Raw genomic sequence first — 24009 nt, 5'->3', positions numbered from 1 at the left:
GTAATGCACCTAAAATAATTTGTTGGATACAAAAGAACCAGTGAAGTGACGATAAAGACCAGTTGCTCTGTGTTAATGGTTCATAAACGGTTGATGCAGTATGGCTCGACACGCCAGTGGTAAGATAAGTTTTGTAAAATGTGATCAGATTTTTATGTTCATGTAAAGTTTCAATTGATTTTGATTACAGTTGTCTTTGTAATGTTGACAAATTCATTGCATGTAAAGATTCCATCTGGGCAGTTTGTTAGCACCTGTGACGCCTACATGCACCACACACTTGTCTCCATTACACATTAACTCGCCTTCATAGTGTATCTCCCTCGTGTGTACTCTTAGCATGCTTGCAAACTCTTGTTAGACATGCCTCACTTGCAGTATTGGTTCTCCTCCAGACAATTTGACATTTAGAAGAAAGGAAAGATGCCATCACAAAGTTGGGAAAAGATGTCTTGATTTTCATTGTATTATGTCCTTGAGAAAGAGTCCAACAATTTACTAGGGGTCAAAGGTGATTTGTAAGGTTGTAATTGTAAATAAAAGTCACGGGCATGAGTGGTCAATGTGGCCATAACAGCCTTCTGCCATTAGTGCTCTCCTCTTCTGTCTCAATCGGTTGACACTGCAGCCGTGACACTCTCAAATGAAGGCTCTCCTGATAACATTCTGCAAACTTCTTGGCAGCTCTTCGGGCAAACTGCACATCGCCGCGGGCCTTGGTAATGGCGGCATACTCTTGCGACTTGAGCTTGCCGTAGTAATCGGAGAACTTGTTGTAGAGGACGGAAATGGGCATACCGTTGAGGATGATGCCGAAGGCGATGCAGGCGAAGGCAAAGACACGGCCCAGGTTGGTCTCTGGGAGCATGTCGCCGTAGCCCACTGTGGAAATGCTTACCTGTGGGGATTGGAGACACAAAGATTATGTGAGATCATTTAACAATAGCTGTCAAAATTAGCTTTTACCGAGAGAACTTGCTGTCGGTTTGTTAGGATGTTCAATATTCAAGTGTTTTCTGGTGACCGATTTCAAATGGGCCCGAATCGAAACATTCATCAGGCATAATCCATCATAACACCTACTAAGGCTATTACTGGTAGTATTGACTCACAGCTGCCCACCACCACGCAAGCGGCATGGAGGTGAAATTGGTGTTAGGAACGTCACGCTCGACCGTGTACACCATGGCTGAAAACATGAAGATCCCCATGCCAATGAAGAGCAGCAAACAGCCCACCTAAACACACACACATAAATGATGTGACTACAAGTGGTCTGGTCGAGGAGCATTAAGGTACATGTAGAATGTGACCTGCTGGTAGCAATGTCTCAGTGTGAAGCCGAAGGCTCTGAGGCCTGTTGAGTGACGAGCCAGCTTCAGGATCCTGAAGATCCGCATTAATCGCATAATCTTCAGAACTTGACCCAACTACAGAGGGAACCCATACTTAGTCTGCTTCCTTATGTAATGTCATAATAATCTCATCAGTCACCGAGTGCTGCTTTTACCTTCCCAACACGTGTCATGGCTTCAATGTCTCCAGAATGCATATGTGTACCCTCTTCATCGAAACACTCAAGGACAATCTGCAGGTAGTGTGGTAATATGGCAATCAGGTCGACAGAATTTAGGACGCTGCGTCCAAAGCTTCTGATGTTGGGCGTAGACAGCAAGCGGAGAATGTACTCCAGTGTAAAGAAAGCGATACAGAGAGTCTCCACGTGATCTCCGTAGAACCTACTGCTCAGCTGTCCTGATGGCGTCTGGAACATAAAATCAGAGAAGCAGTATTTTTTTTTTCATAGCACTTAGAATTCAACGCAAATAATTTTGACTGATTCAACGGCTGGAAATAAACAACGCAAAATTACATTTCACTTCACACTTCCACTGCCACTTTGTGGCATTTTGGTGCTAAGGCACTATGTTGAAGTCAGTTGAGAAGTTTCATTGAGACAAAAGTGCTTAGACACTAATGTGGCATCTAAATGCAATCATAAATGTTTTGTCGGTGTTGTCTATTCTCAGTTTCCCCCTTCACACCTTATACTGCATCTCATCGACGGTGTTTAGCGTCATAGCAACCAGTGAGATCAGGACAAACATGGCAGATGCAACAGCCATCAACTTGGCAGAAACAGAGGAGAAGGGTTTTTCCATCATGTTCCAGATCTTCCAGCGAGTGCGTCCAAAGATCATGTTTTGATACAAGGCCTCATCTTCCTCCAATGCCACAATCTCCACCTGCAGAAAAAAAATGTTGGTGAAAGGCTGCACAGGGTTACAAAATAGAAGCAGGTTATATTACTTTCCAGGAAACTGTGACGTCCGATGAAATGGAAATTGTATTATGGTGTTTTTTTTTATATTAACGATGTTCTAAAAGCAAGGTATCGAAGGTCACTTTCATGCTGATCCTTGAGCGCCACATTTCCAGGTGTCAGGTTGGTATTGCCAACACATAGCCTTGGAAAGGATTGTTTTGACTACATATACCTCAGTATGTTTGGCAACTGGGAAATTTGGGACAACTTCTGGATCGCCGGATTATTCCAGGCCAATCTGGTCAAACATATTTAGGCTTTTGCAGCAATGCATCATGTCAGTTTGTAAAGTGAATTTGTAAAATTAAAAAGGTGTGTAAAAAAAATAAATTTAAAAAAGTCATTAAAAACATGCAAAATATACAAAGGATAAATATAAAAATTTGGGCACAACATTTTTTAATAAAGTGTAAGTTGTGTAAAAAGTGCAAACCTACATTTAATTTTTCTTAATTTAGCTTTAATTTTAAAAAAAAGAAGCTATTTTACAAAGTCTGTAAAAGCACTTGACAACTGACCTGAGGGACTGAAAATTAACACCGTTTATTGCATTGCCATAAGTTTTTCTTGTTATTCTTTTATAATCTTTGATACCCGTTTATTGGGGTTGCAAGATAATTTAGTCTGTGAATGATGGCCTCTCCAACTATTTTCATTTGTCAGAAATAATTAACGTGACTTTTTTCATTAAACTGTATTTCGACTGGGTCTCTGTTCTTAATTTGATATGAAAAACATTAGATATCACCACATTATTCTGCATAGAATTATTTATGCTGCAAACAATTTAGGTCTGGTAAAATGTAAAGAGAGCAAAAGACAGCAGGCTTTGTGATCAGACATTTTCAAAGAAAGGACAATTTAATTTGCAAACTGTTTTTTAAATGCCAAGTAGGAATAACATACTAAAATGGTGAAAATCTCATAACTCAACATAAAGGTCAAGCTGAATCGTGTTATGACAAACTATCAGCGCAAGGACTTGTGAGCAGGAAACATGTTGGTATAAGTGTGCCAAGAAGAGGCCCTTTCTCGTCACACCATCTGTCAAGAGGAAAACTGATTTAGGTCAGACTGTCAGTCAGCACGCACTTTCGACATGAAAAACAGCCTACGTGCAGGGTTAGGATTGGGCGGGGGAACTTGAGATGATTTGGCCCGTAGTGTAATTATATTTGGCCCGCGAAAACAAATTGTGCATGGACTTCATCTGTCAATACTAAAATTGCAAATTGGCTTCACTTTTAAAAAATAGAGACATTGCTATCAATTTATTTTTTTTAAAACAGTTTTTACTCTTCTCCGATTTCAAAGACCTTTATTTATCAGTTTGTTGAGTAGCATGTACTGTATTTAAGTTCATGCATTTAATTGGGTTGGCTGTTATAATGGCCCTCCAAAGGAAAAAACGAGTTTGATACCCTTGATTTTCTTCAATTAACCCAGTGCTGCCTCTTTAGACATTGAATTTCTAAGGCAATTGATTTATTTAGCATTCTGGCTTATGATATAATCATTCCTAGTGATAAAAATGTGAAACAATTTCCTCCTCAGACTACGGCTGAGACACTGAAGGGTCCTGACCCATGACCCACCTCTGCCATAAGCTGCTTCTGTATTTTCAGCTGCTCGTTCAGCTCGTCCTGCCTCTCCTCGAATGAGATGCGACAGCAGCGTTGGCTGTTTTTGAGCCTGACCCCCCAGTAACTGATCTCCTCCAGGAAGTTACGAGGGCAGAGCTCATCTTTAATCCATAACACATCGGTCCTTGGCAGAAGGAACAAGAAAAGTGTGATGTTTGTGGGCCGTGTTTTACTTCAATTGGGTCCAATGGCATCAACTTGTTGTACCTATAAAAGTTGAAGATATTTTGGAAAACAGTGGGGTCCCGATCAAAGAAGAACTCATTGTTGTGCACAATGTAGTCGTCACATAGTTCCAGCTTCCTGCTATGGTCTGTGTATGTGGCAAGGCGGCCAATCCGTGTTTTGGGATATCTGACAGCTAACCTGTAGGGCAGGTGGTACACCTAAAACGTAGAAAAAAACAAAATATTTATCCACAAGGCCGGTTCCTGGTTAACAATTTACTGTGGTTTTAAAAAGTCAAGGTTTCAATACTGGTATATGTTTTGGTAACTCAAAAAATTATCAATCTTATGAAGTGACTTGTGATTATTCTAAGTTACTTGGGGAAAAAAAACCAAACTTTTTTTCCATGTCAAAATTTGTTATATGGTACACAAATCATTTCAGAGTTGATGTGGAGAAACTGGACACTCAATTTTTGGTATATTCAAGTTGACAAATAAAACCTCATTCCTGTTGAAAATGGCAAAACAGAAAGCTCACTGAAATTGAAAGAATCCATATTAAAGCATATGATAACGGATTGAGTCCATGTCATGTTTGGTGCCAGACAATGAAAACTGATGGCTCGGAACAATCTGGCTTTCACCACTAGAAAATTTACCGTTCCACCAACATTGATGTTGAGTGTGAAGTGCTCCGAAGGCGACAGCAGCGTGTGAGGTGGCGATGCATCCTCCTCTTCATCCTCAGCATAAAGATCATAAACATCTTTCCCTAGTTCCTACACAAATATAGTCAGGTGACCAAAACATTGAATACAATAGGCAATAAAACAATGACTCATTACCACAGTTATCTTCACATTTGTAAAATATGCTGAATATTTGGACTTGAGAATGTTCAACTAATTTTTAAATCAGGCAAAATGAAAATCACTAAAATGAATCAATGACCCTTTTGATGAAATCACACAATGTATTAAAATCAAATGACAAACAATTCTAATAATTTGCACAAACTACACTCTAAGTTTAAAAACAAAAATTTGACCATAGTCCAAAAGACCTCATGTCCCATGACCTCTCTAAAAATGCACTCTAAAACTAAGCTTAAAAATGTTTTTAAAAAAAGAATAGCAGCTTAATTGTCTGACCTGCATAGAATTCCATGGCTTCACAAGGATCCTGGTTAGATTCCCATAATTGCTTGGTTCCTTGAAGACTGTTCTGCTGTCTGATTTGTATCCGGGAAATAAACTCCTGCTGCGAGCTCGGAGGCGTCTCAACATGCTTCGATTCTCATACATGACGGTATTGACATGCTAAAGTAAATAATTTTGTCAAAGTAAAAAAACAAACAAAAAACAAAAAAAAACCTCAGAAGAATTTTCTTTCAGGCAGGAGGTCATGATGAGAGAGAGAGCTGCTGACAAACGGTTGAGCTGTGAAGTTGCTCTGCGATGATCTGGGTTCTTAATGTTTTAGATGGAATTATCCTTTCTCTCATCCATCTCTTAATCCCTCGTCTCTCACTCAAGCCATCATAACATGACCAATCAGGATGACTTTGAGAAGTCTTACAGCAATCTTTAATGAATAAATAAATTCCAGGCACTGAAAAGGACTATTAGAGAGAAAAGTGAAAATAGCTTGTTTTAACATGGCAAAACAAAAATGCTAAATTCTGGACAGCATTTTTCATGCAGACACCGAGTAGGGGGGGGGTGGAAGGATTACCATCTCTTCTGCCCCTTTGATTTTGGAATAAAAGTAATTTTAAATTATGTTGCACATTCTTTAAATGTTTTTTCTTTTAAACAAATCTGTGATTACCTTTCGCAAACATTTAGGAAAGATCTAGTGAATGTTTATCAGCTTTTCCTTTTGTTTTAGGGGGAAAAAAAAAAAATTTGGGGGGGAAACACCAGAGATATCCTTGTGCCCTGCAGGGGCGGGGGGAGTAGCATTAATTTTACCCAATAAAATGGTGACCCTTACACTGCGTTAACCCATTTCCTTACCACAATTGAGAGCTGGTGTAGTCAATAAAATAAAATAAACAAAAAATAGTCATTAATAGTAAGCTGTTGCCAGTGTGACACCAAGGAATGATGGGCAGCCAAGATTGGAACAAATTTCTGGATTAGAGTTTTAATTTAATTAGTTTTCAAATCATTCTTCCCCACAGATACAGAGCTTTCAAATGTTTAAACAACTGTACAAGGCTAGAAAAGATCAACAGCCACAGCAAACATACAAAATAGTTTTACCAAATTGTGTTGCACCCTCCCCCCTGGCTATGTTCAGCACATTTGAATCATAACCTTGGTACAATGGCCAACCATATCCCAAATGTATACAATCTTATTTACACAAAACATTTGATCAAAGTGCATTGAATAGAATCCTGATTGACAGCCTGAGACGATGACTAAATATGTACAATGTTTAGAAATGCTGAAAACCTGCTGTCAATAATAGAATTAAAGATTCATACTACTAAGAGGTATTGCAAACATGATTTGATATTTTAACTGAAGACAATTTCCCACACACAGAGCCTGTAGGTTTAAAAAAGGCAAGATGTAGTTTTGATCAAGTTGTGAAACCTGCCCGGCAGACTTGATCTGTTTGGTGAGAGCAGGACTGGTCTCCTGCGCAATTTCAAGACCCCCCACCCCACCCCACCCCACCCAGCACAAAAAAACAGCTCAGCAAGATTCTACCGACTAATGATTTCACTTTCTTTCCGGAAAAGGGCGGGAAAAGACTGTCAAATTGCCTTCAGGGCAGGGAAGCTTGGAAACCAGGACAATGAAAACAAAAACAAAATCAAAAGCATTATTTACAAAATAAATAACATCTTTCAGTTACTGTCACCACTGATAATGATTTAATGCACTTCAGAAGGCATGTCGTACTGTGAGCAATCGAACTGGTGCTGACGGGACAACCAGCAGCGTGGGAAACAAGGGGACAACATGCTCAGCACCATGAGTTCCCTTAAAAACCAAAGGGGAGAGACAGAAGAGGGGAGATGGGTGGGACCCAACATGGTCACGATAGATCATCCTCCGTGCTCACTATTGAAATCTGAAAAGAGAAGAATAGACAAACAGAATTAATGACCAACTTATCTCATGCCGTCATACCTGAATGTGCAGTTCTATTTACAGAGACAATTGCAACGCTCATATAGACAATTTATGGAGTGTTGAATTCGAAGAGCGTTGTGTTGGCAGCAGCAAGGATGACGGCCAATGTTGCGCCGTCTTGCCTTGGAGCTTTGAGGGGTCCGAGGTTAATCTACTTAATCTGTGTACATGGGCGGATGGCCAACAATTCATTAAAGATTACAGAGGGTCACAGATGAGCGTGGAGGTCATAAACAAGCAGTCGCAATCCCCTGCTGAGAAGAAATTATTTAATCTAGTTGAATCGAACCCTAAGCGACTCTGCACCAATTAACCCATTTCTTCTTTGCAGGGTCACTTGCTTTTATTATCAGGACAATTCAGGGGGAAGGTTATCAGCCTTTGACTTACTGCTGGGTATGTGTGTCCCACATTTGCGCCGTGCCGTGTGATGTCAATGTTGAGGTCTTCTTCTGTGGTCTTCAGGTAGACTGGGTTGTCAAAGTTCATGCTTTTCTGGTTCTTCGACGTCCAGTTTCTCCACATCAAATAGCCGCCTGCTGCCGCCATGGCAAGCAGCACTGAGTGTGTGAGCATGGACACACATTTTCATTAGTAAAAAAAAAATTGGTTTAGGTGTTGATATTAATTCAAAGAAGGTACATGTGAAGATGTGCACTTACAGACAGGTAGTATGGCCCAAGCTGCTGCAGAACCTCTGGCCGTGGTGTTTACCTGAATCGACGTACTCACATTGGCTTCTGGAAAAACAAAACACACCTTGTGGGCAAATCAAGCACACTATAAGTAGAAGTGATTAAAGTAAAGAGACATCGCCATTGTTGAGGTAATTGTGGCATTCAAGCAAGGTTTGGAGGGGAAATGAAAAAGCTGCTGCACACCAATGCACATTGCAGCCGAACCTTGATTAGTAGCCATTTTCTACTTAAATGAGCAAAAACTCCAAACAAACCAGTCGGAATGTTAGTTGTAACTAATCCTAGGAGTACTACTGGAATTAGGCTTTGTGATGCATTTATGTGCCCCCCTCGTACAATGCTCTTCTCCCAGATATTAACCAATGTATATTACGGGATACATATTTTTAATCATCCTATAACTTGCACCATAATTGCTGGGTTAATAATTGGAATTGGACCAATTCATAACCCTAGTTGGATCTTTTCTTTTTTACCCAGCGTGAGCAGTTAGGTATTATTTTTTCAATAGTCACTAGAATGGCTAGGAAAGTCACTAAATAGAGCTGCAAGTTCTTTATGATGGAAACCCAGAAGACAAGTCATTGCCTTTGTTCGCTCAGAATATTTTGTCTTTAAAGTCATCCAGGAGGTGGTCAGCAGGTTTTGGGGTGCCAAACAATCCCCTTTTGAAAACAAGACCAAAACATGCACCCCTGAGCATCATCATGTAGGCTGCTAGGAAGTTTACAAACTTTTGAACGTGAAATTCACGCACTTTAGAGAAAGGACGAATTTCCCCTTATATTAAAAAAAAGGTTTGTGCAAACGAGTGATAATGCCAAATCGGTGAGCTCAAACCGGAGTAAAATGTCCTAAAGGTATGCGCAATCTTGTGTTCTCAAATTTGACTTAGTCTCAACTGGTTGACAGTATTTCGAAACATCCTGTCACTCAGACAATGCCACACCTCCCAAATTTGCGATTACACCCCTCAAGGGAAAAGAAAAAACAAAATAACAAGCACAAAACCCCCCCACAAAAAACAAACAAAAAAAACATCACTCAAATACAAAAAACAAACAGAAGCTGTAGTGAGAGTGCGATAGAATTTACAGCCACATGAAATTCCAAGATACAAATCTAATTAGGCGGAACAAAATAGAGTAAAGAACAGCTGGGATGATGACTGAAATAGTAAAAGCAATGTTAAAAAAATAGTAGCATTACCAAAATGTTGGAACTTGAGATAACCGTTTGACAGGCAAGAAGCGGAACAGCAAATATTACGGTGCTCATAACCATGCCACAAGATTTTTTGTCCCCTGTAACAAAGACGAAATACTTGCGAAGGAGAGTTATGCAGCCAGAGAAAGGCAAAGTACGTAAAAGCAAGCCTTGAGGTAAGTTGCCACTTGCCAGCAGCCCCGCATCAGGAAGCACAACAGGCAACAACTGATGGTATTACCTGGGGAGGGCGGCAAGACAGGTTCCCCATCCTCCTTTGTTGGACTTTTGGTCAAAAGGTCTGTACCAAGAATCAAGGGGTCAGACTTTAACGGGGTGGGGGCAAACTGAAAATTAGCTTGTGAATGCTGAGAAGTTTTCATGTTTTGCAGTATCACACCTATCATATTTCTCTGATGTACTGAAGATAGCTCATTTGCAGGAAAATAAATAATCGAGAACCTTCTTAATGCATCTGAATGGAGCCAGTTTAGGGTAACCCTCACAGCCCTATCTCAAGATGGTCACATGATTTGTTTTCAGTCTCACTTTTTAAAAATGTTTTTCCCCCTCTTTAGTGCTGCATAGCAAACACTTTACTGGCAAACACTGGTTCTTTATATTTTATGCTTATCTCAGTCTATCACCCTCTCATGGGTGAATACAAACTATTCTTGATTGTTCTGGGGCCAACCTAATCTGTAAGCGCATTAACCTGAATGGAAGTCGAGCTTTGTTTTGGCCCAACCCTCCCAGTCCACTGGTTTTTCCTTTCAGGTGTTTAATTACATCATTCAAGTCATTTCTTGTTTCTAACAGCTGGCTTAGTAGTGTCTTCTGCTTTCACTGGAGTTTATAAAACGACTGATTTAAGCATCAAGGCCACCTTATGGTGGCAGGTTGTATTGCAGCCAAGTGGCTAACACCCAGGGGGTCACCAACCTTTGACACTGAGGTCTATTTCATGCAGGCACGGATTGATATATAATTTTAAAAAAAACAAAAAAAACAAAAAAAAACCAAACATGCGGGATGATAATTTTGCAGTCCTCAACACCCAACTCTTAAGATTACAACTACGTTTCCTGACTTTTGAGCCAGAGTGCATGGTTTGGGGGTGCTTTCAACTTTGAGCTTGAGATTTTCCAAACTAATTCAGACTGGTGCATAAACTGATCAGGTTTTCTCGAACAAGAGGTGAAGATGAACCAAAGTGTGCAGTTGCGTCTGGGAACAACTTCACACATCAAGCTTACTCTAAAATTCACTTAGAATAGAAGAATAAAACAATGATCCACGGTTCCTTTTAGTGCAGCAGCAATTGCTGAACAAAGGACATAAATGCATTTGCTTGAGATTTCGTAAAGGGCTTTGGCTACAACCCAACTTCAAGAGACGGTGAAAGGCATTCTTTCCCAAGCTATTTATTCAGCACACCAAATTCACGGAAGGGTGTGTTAACACAATTATACACACAAACTTGGAATCTAAAGTTTCAAGGCATCTTAGACTAGCAAGGCATTTATTTTTCTTTTGGCGGACACAGTGGCACAGAGTTGTCAGGGAGATGTTCTATTGCTTTGTTTACGCCACTTGCTTGGTCTACAGCAGAGAGTCTAATTAGGAGTTTATATGCAAGAATTCCGTTGCCGGGTTCCTCTCTCACTATCTTCTGTATAGATTTAAAATAAAGACGGAGTAGAGTATCCCAAAAAAAAAAAAAAAAACAAGACTGCTGGCATAGCAACCATGAAATGTTCACTACCCCTCAAAAAAAATGTGCTCCTGGATTACGGAGACCCCCCCCACCCCAGAAAGAAATCCTTGGAATGAGCACCTCAAACACCTTTACGATACTCCATAACAAAATATATTCATGAAAAACAATTGACTACAGTACACAACCTATTCTGCTGCCAACATTGCTCTCTCGAATAAGTGTTCAATTCGCATTATTTCAAGTCAAAATGTTTTTTTTAAGCGCGCGAGACCATGAAAGATGAGGGAGTGCCTGGAAGAACATCTGAGAATATCAGCTTGCATGAGCTTAATGATGAGCTTTGACAAATACATGCTAATTAGGGTCTCACGAGCATGTCTATTAAAAGAGTTAAACATTTTATTCGGTGGCCTATCATTAAGTTAGTTTTTACGTGAATTTAACCAGGTTATTTAAAGGCAATATCACAAAAGTGCTCCCTTCAACCTCCACCCACAAATCCTGCTCATGCTTTCATCATGGGTGTTTTAACTCACCAGGTCTGCAGAGTAGACCATCAGCAGCCAATTCCTGCCCTTGTGGACACAGGCAAGTGAATTTGGGAGAGTGTTTGTTGATTTGTGGTGCAGGTAGACACATGTAGCTGCAGCCCCCATTTGGACCTTTCTCCGCACACCAGTTTGTTCCTGCAAACAAGGGTAGGTTTCTTGTTAGATCATGTCCAAGTTTTACTGGCAGTTTTGCTACTGAATTGATCCATTCTGCCAGTTTCCCCAGATAGCTTTACAAGGATGCTGGAGCTTTGACCTGACTGACGGTTTGCAAAAGACAAACACCCATTATTGGTTACCAGTCAGTCACAGGGACAATGAATTAAAAGCACAATCTAGTCCACATTAACTGTAGGCACTGAGAGAGTTTTCTAAATATATTGAAATTGACCCACAAACTTGCCAATTTATCATTACAGAACCCATTTTTCTTTTCAATCGTGTTTTAATTGCATTCTTACCAGAAAGTTGAATGAGCTCATGGTACACTATGATGTCCTGTGGATCATGCAGGTTGTTGGCGAGTGTCACAATGTCCATTCCTGTGAATTTGTTAGCTCCGTAGATGGCTTTCTTCTCGCCATCTGTCCAGAAGACACGATCCTGGAAAGAGGATCATAGAAGAAAAAAAAAAAAAAGCCATAAATTTAAAACTATGCTATAGGGATAGCTATATTGGTAAATCATACATTTTAGAACAAACTGAAATCTAATTCTAAAAATTAACATACAGTAGCAGTAACTTTCAGTTTTCACTGTCTGGTTGCCACAGCCTGCCACTCGCATGATTTGTTTGGCACAGTTTAAACCTTCTGGTGCCCTTTGACAGCCGACCCATTTAAAATCCGAAGCATTTGATAATGTTAAGACAATAAAAATAAATCCGGAAAAAAACCTTGCAGATTCTTTGTGGATTGTGTTGATCTTGAAACAATGACAAAAAAGGCCCACTTTTTGGTAAAATGGTAGCAGTACCTCAAAAACAGTAAGAGCAAAGGGGTGCGCAAGGTAGTCTGAAGATTGTAGCACTTTCTTCCTGTTGTCACCATTCAGGTCAACACTGCAGAGCATGTGTAGCTTTGAATCGACCCAGTACAGCCGTCCTTTGATTAGATCTAAATAAAGAACATACAGAAGATTAAATGGGTAGGACATAAAAATGGCAAATCTAAAATGTGGCCCAAAAGGGAAAAATGTAGATTTACAGGTGAACATCTAATTCCAATTTGCTTTCGCCGCAAAAGTGAACACCCAGGGTTGCTCAAAATAAATGCTAATAAAACATTTTAAAATGACTACAAAAGTCAACTTTATTCATAGAACACTTGAATCTGTGGTTGTTTTGTTGTACATCAAGTTAATCGGACATTAAAACAAAAGTTGTTCCAAGACGTCAAATCGGTGAAAGCAAAGCCACGAGTTTAAAAAATAAAAAATAAAATAAAAAAGAGCCCTTGAAGAATTAGCCCTGCACATTGAAACACTCAAATCTGAGGACAAAAATAAAGATCTACAAGCCACAATTTCAAATTTCAACACAGTGGTTGAAATAAATCACAATTGATATGTTGACTTGATCTTTATAATCAGCTGTGTCAGCATATCGTCAGTGTGATATATAACCCTTACCAAGGGTTATTCCATTTGGCCACTGGATGTCTGTCGCCACCAGAATCTGCCTGTTGACTCCATTCATACCAGACTTCTCGATCTTGGCTGGCACACCCCAGTCAGACCAGTACAGGAAACTACAATTGACAGATGTGCCCAAAATAAGAGAAACCCAAGTCAGAAAATAGATTTTACAGTATTGACATCTTCAAGACCTTGACAAAACACCTACCCAGACAGAGGATCCACAGCAATGGAAGCTGGTTCTTTCAGGCCACTACTAAACAGAATTTTCTGCTTGGTTCCATTAAAGTTTGCAATGGAAATGGTTTTGGTACCCAGATCGGACCAGTACAAGTTCTTGTATATCCAGTCTACGGCGATGCCAACGGGAGAGAGGACATTTTCTATCACTTTGTTGTGGGTGCTCACGTCGCCTCGTTTGTCCAGCACAGTGCTGTAAGATTAAATTGAAATATATTTCAGCTCACTTGAACAAGTCGTACTCCATCAGCATATACAAACTTAGTAATGCAACAAGTCTAGGTAAATAATTAAACAGAAGTAGGTGTTCAGATGATAGCGGAAGGAATTTAGTTCTGTAGAAATGTCTGAGCCGCCAGCAGACGGGCATTTCGGAATCAACAAGTACTGCTAAACATTTTGTCCACGTCCGAAATATAACTACATGGAAAAAAAAAAAAAAAAGTCTTGCAGATGCAAGAATAGTTGTGTCACACAAATATAAAGCTTGCAGTTTCACTTCTCTATTGCAACACAGCGGGGGGGGGGGGGGATAGTAAAACCCAAAAAACCCACATATCAAATCAGACCAAACTGTGAGGCCATTCATAATACCGCCACAATACTAGTTTTATGCGTTTTAAATTCCATACATCAAGATTAATTTATTGCAGTTTTCAAAAGTATGGTAATGTGAACATTACAGTACCTAAATATGGCTTTCTGTCCCAGATCAGCCCAAAATATCATCTGCTGGTCATAATCTGCATCCAGAGCCACCGTGTTCCTCTGCTGCTCCACAATCTGAGTGTACTCCTTTCTCTCCAGACCCAGACGACGAATGTCACGACGGTTTGTGAAAATCAGACAGGGCTCCTTACCTGAGGGGGGGGGGGGGGGGGGGGGGACACAGGAATAAGTTTGCACTTCAAAATGTGTCCAACATGATATTCTCTATTGTTTTAATGTTTAATTAATTCATCAAAAGGAGGGATTAAAAAATGGGCCCAGCGCATTTGTGATTTGAAGAGCACCCAGTCGGTGACAAAACCTTCCAATTCGACTGATTGTGAAACACTGACGAGGAAGCTGGAGCTTCACTTTACACTGCTTTCCTCATTCCTTACCACCAGTCCTATGGTCCTGCCAATTTGAATATTTCGAAAACCAGTTCTGATCAGAATAGTTGAAGCTGGCAGAACCAAGCGCTACTCTCATCCACCACAAGCTTACATATGTTTGTATTCTCAACGCCGTGCAGATCTATCATAGTTGGGCCGGACATTTCACTGCTGCGCATAGCGTTGTCGTTCCCAGGTAGCAGCAGACGGGTGATTAAAAAGTCTTTAAATTGCCTAACTGAAAGACCAGATGCCAAAAAAACTTGACTAGCTATTAGTCAAGACTAAGCTTTAACCAATACAGAGCCGTAAAGTGCAATATTCAACTAATGAATTCAATGTATTAATTTGTCATCACTACAAATACGTTAGTGTTGTCAAATCTGCAAGGGACCAATACATTTCTGTGAATCTTTAATGCCAGAGATTAACTAGATGAGGCGGGCGTATTCGATTTGATCGGGCCTCACTCACCTACAGCTTTACAGACTCCTGTCGTTGGATCCATCTGGTAGCCGTTGTGGCATTCGCATTTGTATCCTCCTTTCAGGTTAATGCAGATCTGACTGCAGATGCCTGGGTTCAGACACTCATTGACGTCTGAAGAAAGAAGGGTTGAATGAGATCTTTCAACACGCAACGGCAAATTCACAGCAACGTATGCTACCAGAACGAATGGAGCATCGTGTTGCTGCAAGCAATGTTGTAAAAAAGGACTGTCATACCTCCACAGGTTTTGTGATCAATGAGCTGCAGCCCGGGCGTGCAGTCACACTCAAAGCCAATTGTCATGTCTTTGCAGATATGCGAGCAGCCCCCATTGTTCATTAGGCACTCATTGACATCTGCAGCACAACGCACAATACAGCTCTTAACACAGCAAATACGGTTTCTGTCTGATTCACTCCGTCAAATAACTGAAGCATGTTGACGGACAAGATTTTGGTTTTCTTCATTTGGTCTGTTGCATGACAGCTTTGTCAGGTTTTGTTTGATCATGAATTCTGATATTAGGCAACTAAAACAGGACATTTAAAAGATAAAACTCACCACATTCTTTGATGGGTTCGTCACTCCAGTCTGGACAGTCTCGGTTCTTGTTGCATACTTTGCTCATCTCAATACATTCCCCACTACGACATTTAAACCTCTCAGGTCCACGACATTGCGTCGCTGTGAGGGGGGAAAAAAAGAAAAAAGTGCATTTACAAAAACTCTTTTCTAGCATCATCGAAAATTGAGATGCCTATTCCTTCACTTTTTTTTTTCTAGTATTTTGACCGGGCCACACATTTTAGTATATTTTTTATTTTTATTTCCAACACATGGGTACATCCGTGTTGAGTCCAATGATATGTAATGTGCGTATACTAAAAGAATTGTCATCTAGTTATTAAATCCAAGGCTACACTTGCTTCTCTTGTAATTTTCTGAAAATATTGTGCATGTTATTTTTGTGATTATGAAAACAATTGTTTATTCACGTGATTGAAAGCCACGTCATGACCAATTTATGTAACAACTTAAGAAATTCCAAAAGGGTTCACATAGACCATTAAAGCAATTGTGCAAATGAAAAAAACCCAAAAGGAATAAAACTATTGAAGGAACCAGAACTTACAGTTTTTGCAGTTGACCTCATCTGATCCATCAGCGCACTCTCGGATTCCGTTACATTGTCTGTTGCCCAGGATACAGTTCCCGTCGTCACATTTGAACTGATCTGCTCCACAGGTGCGTGCAGCTGCTAATACCAGACAACATAACCAGAGTCGTATTAGACACCCTAAAAAGTTCACTGGTGTTTGAAAATACATTGCAGACTACCCCGGAATAAGTCAAATCCGCGAAACAGAATGAATTTGCTTTAATTGCATTTATGGTACTTAATTTGTTAAGTGATTAAACACACAATATAAACCAGCAGTCACACATGCATGTTACTCTTTTTTTTTTAACAGTATTTAAAATAATCAATTAAAAAAAAAAACTATGTACGGTGTTGAAGTTTGTACATACGACAGTTTGCTTCATCGCTGCCATCTTTGCAGTCAGAGTCGCCGTCACACCTCCACTTTTTGTGAATACACTCTCCGGAAATGCATTGCATGTCACTCGTTGAGCATTTGGCTGGTGGGGTTGGGTGACGACCACACCGTAACGGCGACTCATCGGACTGATCCTGCAGAAGAACAGAAAGGTTGGACCGCAAGAGACGTGTGAAGAAGCATGTACGCCTTGGATGACAAATCTGGTGTTTATTGTTCTTGGTCGGACGTGGCAAAATTGGGATAACAATTTGAGATACACTGCCATTAATGCGTTGAATTTAGTCTAAACATACATTCGTGATAACAGCTATTCTTGTTCATTGCCGTTTCCTTACCTGGCAGTCGACATCCTCGTCACATACCCAACTATTTGGGATGCATGAGGAATTTCCACACTGGAATTGACTTGGGCCACAGGAAGAAGGCGCGCAGCCCACCTCATCCGAGCCATCCCCACAGTCGTCCTCGCCGTTGCAAACAAAGTTTCGGGAGATGCAGCGTTCACTGGTGCACGTGAATTCGTTTGGAGCGCAGGTTACATTACCTGAAAGTGCATTTTCAGACAGATTGAAATTGTAATTTACATCATTTGGATGCATTATCAAAATGTTACAATACAGCCATGACCCGATGCACAGTGTAGTTTCAAATACTATCAATCATTGAAAACTTTTATTTCACGTACTGATTATGTTTAAGTGGATTCATGACCAGTAAAATTCATTTAAATAGATTTGATTTGAACACGCATGAAGGTAATTAAAATGGCATGCTGGCAGCTCCTTTCAATTACTGGCAGCCAGACACAGTCAAGCATGAACACAAGCATATTTTTTAGACCATAAACTGCACTCTCATAGTTTACAGCAAATCTCAACCTACCGCAGTTCACTTCATCTTCTCCATTGTCACAGTCCTTTTCACCATCACACTTCCAGAAGTTGGGGATACACTGAGTGGAACCTGCTCCACAGCTAAACTCATTCAAACGGCAAGTCCGCATGTCTGCATGATCCCCAAAAAAACAAAACAACAAAATCAGGTCACGAATCAACAATGCATTGCAAGGCTTTTGCTTTTTCCCAATACAACCATTTGAAAAAAGTGAGCTGCAAATATTTTTCTAGTTTCAGCACAAGCCACGACAGAGATACAGAACCCTGGAGAGGGAAATTTTTAACGGCGCAATATACAACTAGCAACAACTGCCCTTAGTGGATAGTTAATATTTACACACACAGGATGCTTAAAATTGACTACAAGGATCTTCCAGAAATAAAACCGAATCCAATTTCTTGCCCTTAGTTGTATCTATTCTGCACATGGATCTGTTTTGCTCATCTAAAATTATGAAAACCTATAGGCTCAAAATTGATGAGCCAGCTCCTTGTACAGGTAAGTTGAACTTTTATTTTTAATGTGATACGTAAAAAGGTGCATTATATAATTATTAATTCTATTAATGCATTATGGGTCATACTTTACGTACACCTTGCCTACCCTCTACTTCAATGAAGAACAAATACTCATGCAGCTCATGTTACCAGAACTCTACAGTAGTACCTAAAATAACACCTCATAGGCTGTATGCTTTGTCAAAAGAGCAACATACTGAACATGTTTCATTTAAAAAAAAAAAAAAAACATTGACATTATTAACTTATATGTATTAAACCCTAACCCTAACTACAGTCACTAGAGATGACCATGCAAGAGCAGTGTTTTCCACTACGAAGAATAAGAACAGCTGGACAAACAGAATGACATACGCAGTTGTACGTGCAGCTCAGCTCATGTACACTGCAGCTAGAATGCCTGGAACTTAAATCAGATGCACATGATCAGAGCCTCAAAGTTCAAGACCTTCAGGAAAACGTTTATGTGTTAAGACTACTGGAAATCTTGTTCAAGTACAAACACAGAGTACACATGACAAGACAAAATACTCCAGTGAGAAAGTGCTGACAAGACACTATCTAATTTGCTTGGCAAATACGCAGTCTCAAACTTGCTCATTCATGGTATTAACATAGTTTCATTCATGAATCATGAGTGAACAGGAATACTCATATCAATGTTACATATACAAATACACTAGATGTTTTTTCAGTACTTAAGTTGTAGTGCATTACTCCTTAAGCCAACTGATGTTTTGTGCTTAAGATGGTGGATCAAAGCAGAACGGTGCTTGATTTTGATGCTAAATTGATTTGAACTTTATCTTAATCAAATAAAAAATAAAAAAAAGAACGCAATTACGCCGAAGGCCGTTTAAGATTTTAGTAGTTAAAATTTAAATCAGAATCTGAGGCTTGTGCAGTACTTACGGCAAATTTCGACACTTTCGTCTGAGCCGTCCTCGCAGTCTGGCTCCCCATCACACTGCCACCTCTTTGGAACACACTGGCCATTACGACATACAAAGTCTGCATCTGGACAAACCTTTTTGACTGTTGTGGGAGGGGAAGAAAGCAAGCAATATAACAATCAAAATGCACATCCATGACTTGATTCTCACTTCATACGTTGCAACCGCTTTAGTCAAAGTTTCTCAACAAATATGGCATGACTAACTGACTAAATGAAATGTACACAAGCTATAGGTAACCTCTCAAGTGGTTCGTGATGGGCTCAAATTGGATAACATTTTAAAATCAAATCAACAGATTGTCATGTGTGACCTTTAAGTAATGGGATTTTTCTTCGTTTGGCATCTTACTATATTTATTCTTTACCATTTTACACTCCATGTGTTACATTACCCGGATAAAATAAAATGGAGGTGAAATTTGGGATTGGTTTTGAAAGAGAAAATTATTGTACATCTGTACTGTGGGTGTGTGTATATTGTATGACGTTATTGATTGGTTCAAAAGACATGTCGTTAGCACTACTCTGATGCCTCTGTATCAGCAGGTTGGTCATCCCAGGAGATAAGTTGTTGACTATGTTGCCCAACATAGTCTCCTCCTCTCCACTTTATAGATTACAAATGTGTCCATAATTGACCACACTTGATTCCCCCCCCCCCAAAGAAATCTTCAGAATCTAAGAATACATTTGGCAGAATAGTTCAAGCAAGCATTTCTTACCACACGAGCGTTCATCACTGCCATCACTGCAGTCCTCGTCCCCATCACACTTCCAAACAGACTGGATACAACGACCATTTTCACACTGAAATTGGTTGGCCTCGCATTCTGTTTTAGTTCCTGATGGACAGAAACAAATCATGACATGAATTTCTGCAAAAATTTTGTAACTAGGGATGAGCAATACATTTTTTGTCCAGACCGATTAATATTCGCTCGAGGACTCACTGAGAGTACCGGCGCCAGTACCTTTCTTACGCACAAACTAAATAATGTAAAGAAAGGAAACATTCAGAGAAAGAATCAAAACTGGTAGTTTGGTAGACAAAAAGTCTTCTCTAAAATATCAAACATTGCTCTTGTGTCCTGCTAAAAAAGGTAAGTCACTGGGCATTACATAAGCACTGTCACACTGGTGGTCACGTTAATGCATTTTTGCCCAGTAACACAAACTGTTGCAGTGCGTTCCCCTCCTCCTCTTCCAGTCCACCACCCCGCCCACTTCAGGAGCCAAGCGCACCCCCACACCGCCAGTGCTCATGTAGTTGCAGATCTGGGTCTAACATGCCATCATACTCACTGTGGAGGGAAACTACATCCATTTTAATCAGGGCAAGCAAGCATTGACGCTGCTCTGATTTGTGAGACGCCTTGCTCACAGACTTAATTTAGATCCATGTGTACTTGTGATTTTTTTTTCTTTTCTTTAGGAGACAATTGTTTTTTCATTAATATCCTGTACACCACAAACCTCAACACCTCAAATCTGCAAAGAAAGGGAAAGAAAAAACACCAAAGAGCCAAATCGTGCCTGTCTCTAGCTCTTGATAATTGAGCCTGGATTTCCTCTACTCTTGGACAGAATTGAAATTAATGTGCCAATGGTATGCACACATTTTATCTACCTACAACAAAGAAAATAAGCTTGAATATGTTGTGGACATTTGGTGAAAAATACATTTAAAAACTAAATTATAAGATTGAAAACTATGTTACCTTGACCAAACTGATTTTTAAGTTAACAGCATGTTTCAGCACAATGTTAAGTTGAGTGACTTGATTAGGGCTTAGCAGAGGTCTGAGTCCAACATTTTCATTCTAGGTGTCTTTGTCGAGGATGAATAATCTGAGACGAGGTTACATTTGATTGTTTGCTTAAGACCGCTGTACAGATACCGATAATTGGATCGATTTTGAAGCAGATTCCTCGGCTTCCGATCAAAATCAGCTAAAGCCAATTTAATGGCCGTCTCTAAAGATAATCAACATCAATTATCCGTTGGTGGTGGGTGCTAAGAATGTCTTTTTCCTTTTCAATTAGCTTTAAATAGTGATTGAGGAGGAGAATCCTAAATGTTACACAGGTTCTATATTTTCAATGCCAATCAGAAAGCAATGAAAATAGTTCAATGCTGCCAAACTTAAATATTGGAGGAGAATACCGTTTGTACTTTGTCTTTAATGAATAAATATCATTTGTTGACTGAGGAAAAAAACTTCACAGCATTAGCACTTGCGCTATACAGTAAACTGCAAATAAAATAATTCCTTTATCCCTATTCACAACGATTTAAGATAATTCAAATAGTGCGGATCACAACTGTTTGGTCTACTCTCTGCCCTGTGCCAAGGTCTGTCAAGCCCAAATGGCTCTTGTTTAGGATTAAATGGAGATTGTGGAGATATGATAATGTTGCTGCTGCTTTTTTGGTTTTTGCAAAGATACTGTACTTCTATTATTGACAGGTGTTAAGCACCAAGCCCTGATGCGAATAGCAAAAATGTACATTCGATTTACACTACATTTATAATTGTGTGTAGAAGACTTAAGGTGACAGCAAAGCATTTAAAGAGGGGATAATAAAGCATAATGTTCATGTGTCTAGCATGTACACAATTATGAACACTACATTGATGACTGTCTTCAGTAAATCCAAATGATCCACTTTCACATAAAACTCATTATCTAACCTAAATAACACCCAAGCAAACACTGCTGTATGGCCATCATACATGGTCAATAAACTCAATCCTCATCACTATCCTACTGAGGAGAAACAGCATATTAAATGGATTGATAGTTAATTCATTTGCCTCTGCAATAAATGTTAAATGATAAGGAGACTCTATAGATCTATCGCATCTGCGCTTTTATGTTAGGTGGTTGTTCTGAAAAAGGAGGCCAGAGATTTAGCAAGAGAAACTACAGATGGACTGCTCTGCAACAGTAGCTTTGTTGTCAAACATCTGAGGACAATGGCGCTCAGTGTGGTACTACTCCACAGGCTCACTCAATACGAGTGGTAGGCAAATAAATCATTACAACTACAGCTCAGATTTATGTTTTTTAGTACAAATAGCCTATATTTTGGCACAGTGTAAATGTACAGATTGTGTATATAACATTGGCTTGCAGTAAATTCACCACCTACTGCATCTCACAATATTTGTATCCAGTATTTACTCAGGTGGTATGAGAATGAGTGCCTAAAAAAAAAGAAGTATTTATTATATAATAATAAAATTTAAAAAAATAAATTTAAAATAACAATTTTATTTATTTATTTAATATATATATATATATATATATATATATATATATATATATATATATATATATATATACACACACACACACACACACACACACACATATACACACACACACACACACACATATATATACACACACTCACCTAAATATTTCTTACTGACAAATACTATGAACTAATCAATGAAATATAATTGATGAATTAATCAATGTCATTCAATTAGCGTAATTAGACCTGGCCCAATGATCAGACCTAGATTGAAGTCACCTGCAGCAGGTAAACTCGGCTGTCGCCACTTGTCACAAATTCATATTCGAATTCATCGTGACCCACTTCGAAATAGGTCCTTTTATACTCATTTAAATATGAATGGGAGCGTCAATAGTAACGCGTGATCCCACAGTAGTAGTAAATGACCACAAAATCAGATTAGATTACGTGCACATGTGAACAGCAGGCGTTTTTCGGAAGGAGGAAACTGACTAAAAAAAGGACAATTAGACAAACGAAACAGGGCCCGCTTCGACATTCATTCCAGAGGAGTGCAATATAATAAGCTATAATAGTCAATCTAAATTTGCAGCGACGCAATATCGTTTGTGTAACGAAAACAGGTCATGCATGCATCGTCCCATTTCTAACAATAAACGCAAGGTACAAGACATCATAACCGAGCTGGGTCATTCAATCAGAGGGCAGTACTATGACAGGTGTTCAAAGTGGGCGACATTTGCTGCGTTCATGCGGGGAAATCAAGACTTACCACGAACGCTCGTGCAATGTTGGAGGCATATTAGCAGCGGGAGCAAAAGGATTCCGGCTGTGGAAGCGATCATGTCTCGCCCTGAAACGTGCGCTTGGTTGCTAGCCGAGCTCTTAGCTCTGCTCTGCTTTTCTTTCTTGAGGCTCGGTGCTGCCCTGCTTTGCTCTTTGGGTCTGCTGCGTTTCAAGCGCCCAGCATATATGCACGTATGCGCGCGCGCTCTCGCATATGTGCTCGGACATACACACTCCCACGCACGTACGTACGTACGCACGCACGCAAACTGATCGACCAGCACGCGCTGGACGGAACCAATTGGGAATAATGTTCGTGCGCCTCACTGGTCGCGCGTGGACCAGTTGACGGGATTTCACACTAGATCCATTTCATAAACGTGACGTTCAAGGACGGCCCCGTGTGATCGGGGAGCTGGTGCAATAGCGATCCCGTCACAACCAAGGTGGATTTCTTTTCCCCTCCTCTACGTCTTGTTAACCCTTAACAACCCTTAACTATGCGACATTCAGTTTTATACTTGCAGTATTTCAGTTATTCAGTCATCTAAAAGCATTGAATGTATTTGATGGGCTTTATCATCAATAATACTCAAAGCGAGCTCAAAAACGTTTCTTTTTCCTCCCCAAAAAGATTTTACTCACCACAACCAAACATTGACAGTTTAATATGATTATTTACAGTACAGCAGAAAAAAATACTAAGCTCTCCAAGTAACAAAATATGACCTAAAATACACGTGTTTATCCAAAACAAGGCAGTTGTATTCTTATTATCATTAATATTAACAACAACAATAATAATAATAATAATCATCCTAAGCGGTTCACAAAATGGATGGAAGCTAAGTAATAGTGCAGAATAATAAACAATGTTGTGTTTATAAATAAATGTATGAAAACAAACTGTTCTGTATGCTTAAGTGCAAATTTCATTCAACAACAAATAGAACTGAAGGATCTGAGCACTTATTCTTTTGCATACCACCAGAGGGGGCCCGCGTGGAACTAGTGGTTCTAATAGCATAACTAATACCATACCTGCAAGCTGGTGACACCAATCTCACTACTTGTAGCCATTGAGTGTACATTATAC

General features: G+C 39.7%; 4 protein-coding genes across 9 annotated transcripts in view; 1 reads left to right on the top strand and 3 right to left on the bottom strand.

Annotated features, from left to right (window-relative positions):
• LOC119131662 (lymphocyte antigen 75-like) overlaps positions 1–24009 on the top strand; it is a 1013224-nt gene that overhangs the window by 503242 nt on the left and 485973 nt on the right. The window lies entirely within an intron of this gene.
• Positions 1–24009, bottom strand: part of LOC119131727 (C-type mannose receptor 2-like) — a 399366-nt gene that overhangs the window by 54587 nt on the left and 320770 nt on the right. The window lies entirely within an intron of this gene.
• On the bottom strand, positions 49–5485 carry LOC119131726 (potassium voltage-gated channel subfamily V member 2-like). Its single transcript, XM_037266414.1, has 9 exons — positions 5291–5485; positions 4799–4918; positions 4177–4355; positions 3922–4093; positions 2046–2246; positions 1511–1765; positions 1314–1430; positions 1113–1238; positions 49–898 (listed from the first exon to the last, which is right to left on the bottom strand). Exons 1-9 carry the CDS (start codon positions 5441–5443, stop codon positions 560–562), a joined length of 1662 nt encoding a protein of 553 aa, XP_037122309.1. The 5' UTR covers positions 5444–5485; the 3' UTR covers positions 49–559.
• On the bottom strand, positions 6262–23343 carry vldlr (very low density lipoprotein receptor). 4 transcript variants are annotated; one of them, XM_037266361.1, is made up of 20 exons: positions 22900–23343; positions 19585–19704; positions 18820–18942; positions 17375–17497; positions 16828–17036; positions 16461–16623; positions 16063–16188; positions 15492–15614; positions 15167–15286; positions 14916–15041; positions 14030–14201; positions 13310–13534; positions 13096–13214; positions 12442–12581; positions 11928–12069; positions 11452–11601; positions 9437–9496; positions 7954–8031; positions 7682–7851; positions 6262–7229 (listed from the first exon to the last, which is right to left on the bottom strand). In XM_037266361.1, exons 1-20 carry the CDS (start codon positions 22970–22972, stop codon positions 7194–7196), a joined length of 2598 nt encoding a protein of 865 aa, XP_037122256.1. In that variant the 5' UTR covers positions 22973–23343; the 3' UTR covers positions 6262–7193. The 4 variants fall into 4 exon arrangements, with proteins under 4 accessions (XP_037122256.1, XP_037122257.1, XP_037122258.1 ...); XM_037266362.1 differs by having other exon boundaries at positions 16063–16185; XM_037266363.1 differs by lacking the exon at positions 9437–9496.

Source organism: Syngnathus acus, chromosome 12, assembly GCF_901709675.1.
Source record: "Syngnathus acus chromosome 12, fSynAcu1.2, whole genome shotgun sequence".
Taxonomy (NCBI): Eukaryota; Metazoa; Chordata; class Actinopteri; order Syngnathiformes; family Syngnathidae; genus Syngnathus; species Syngnathus acus.
This window is presented reverse-complemented; position numbering and strand designations above follow the sequence as displayed.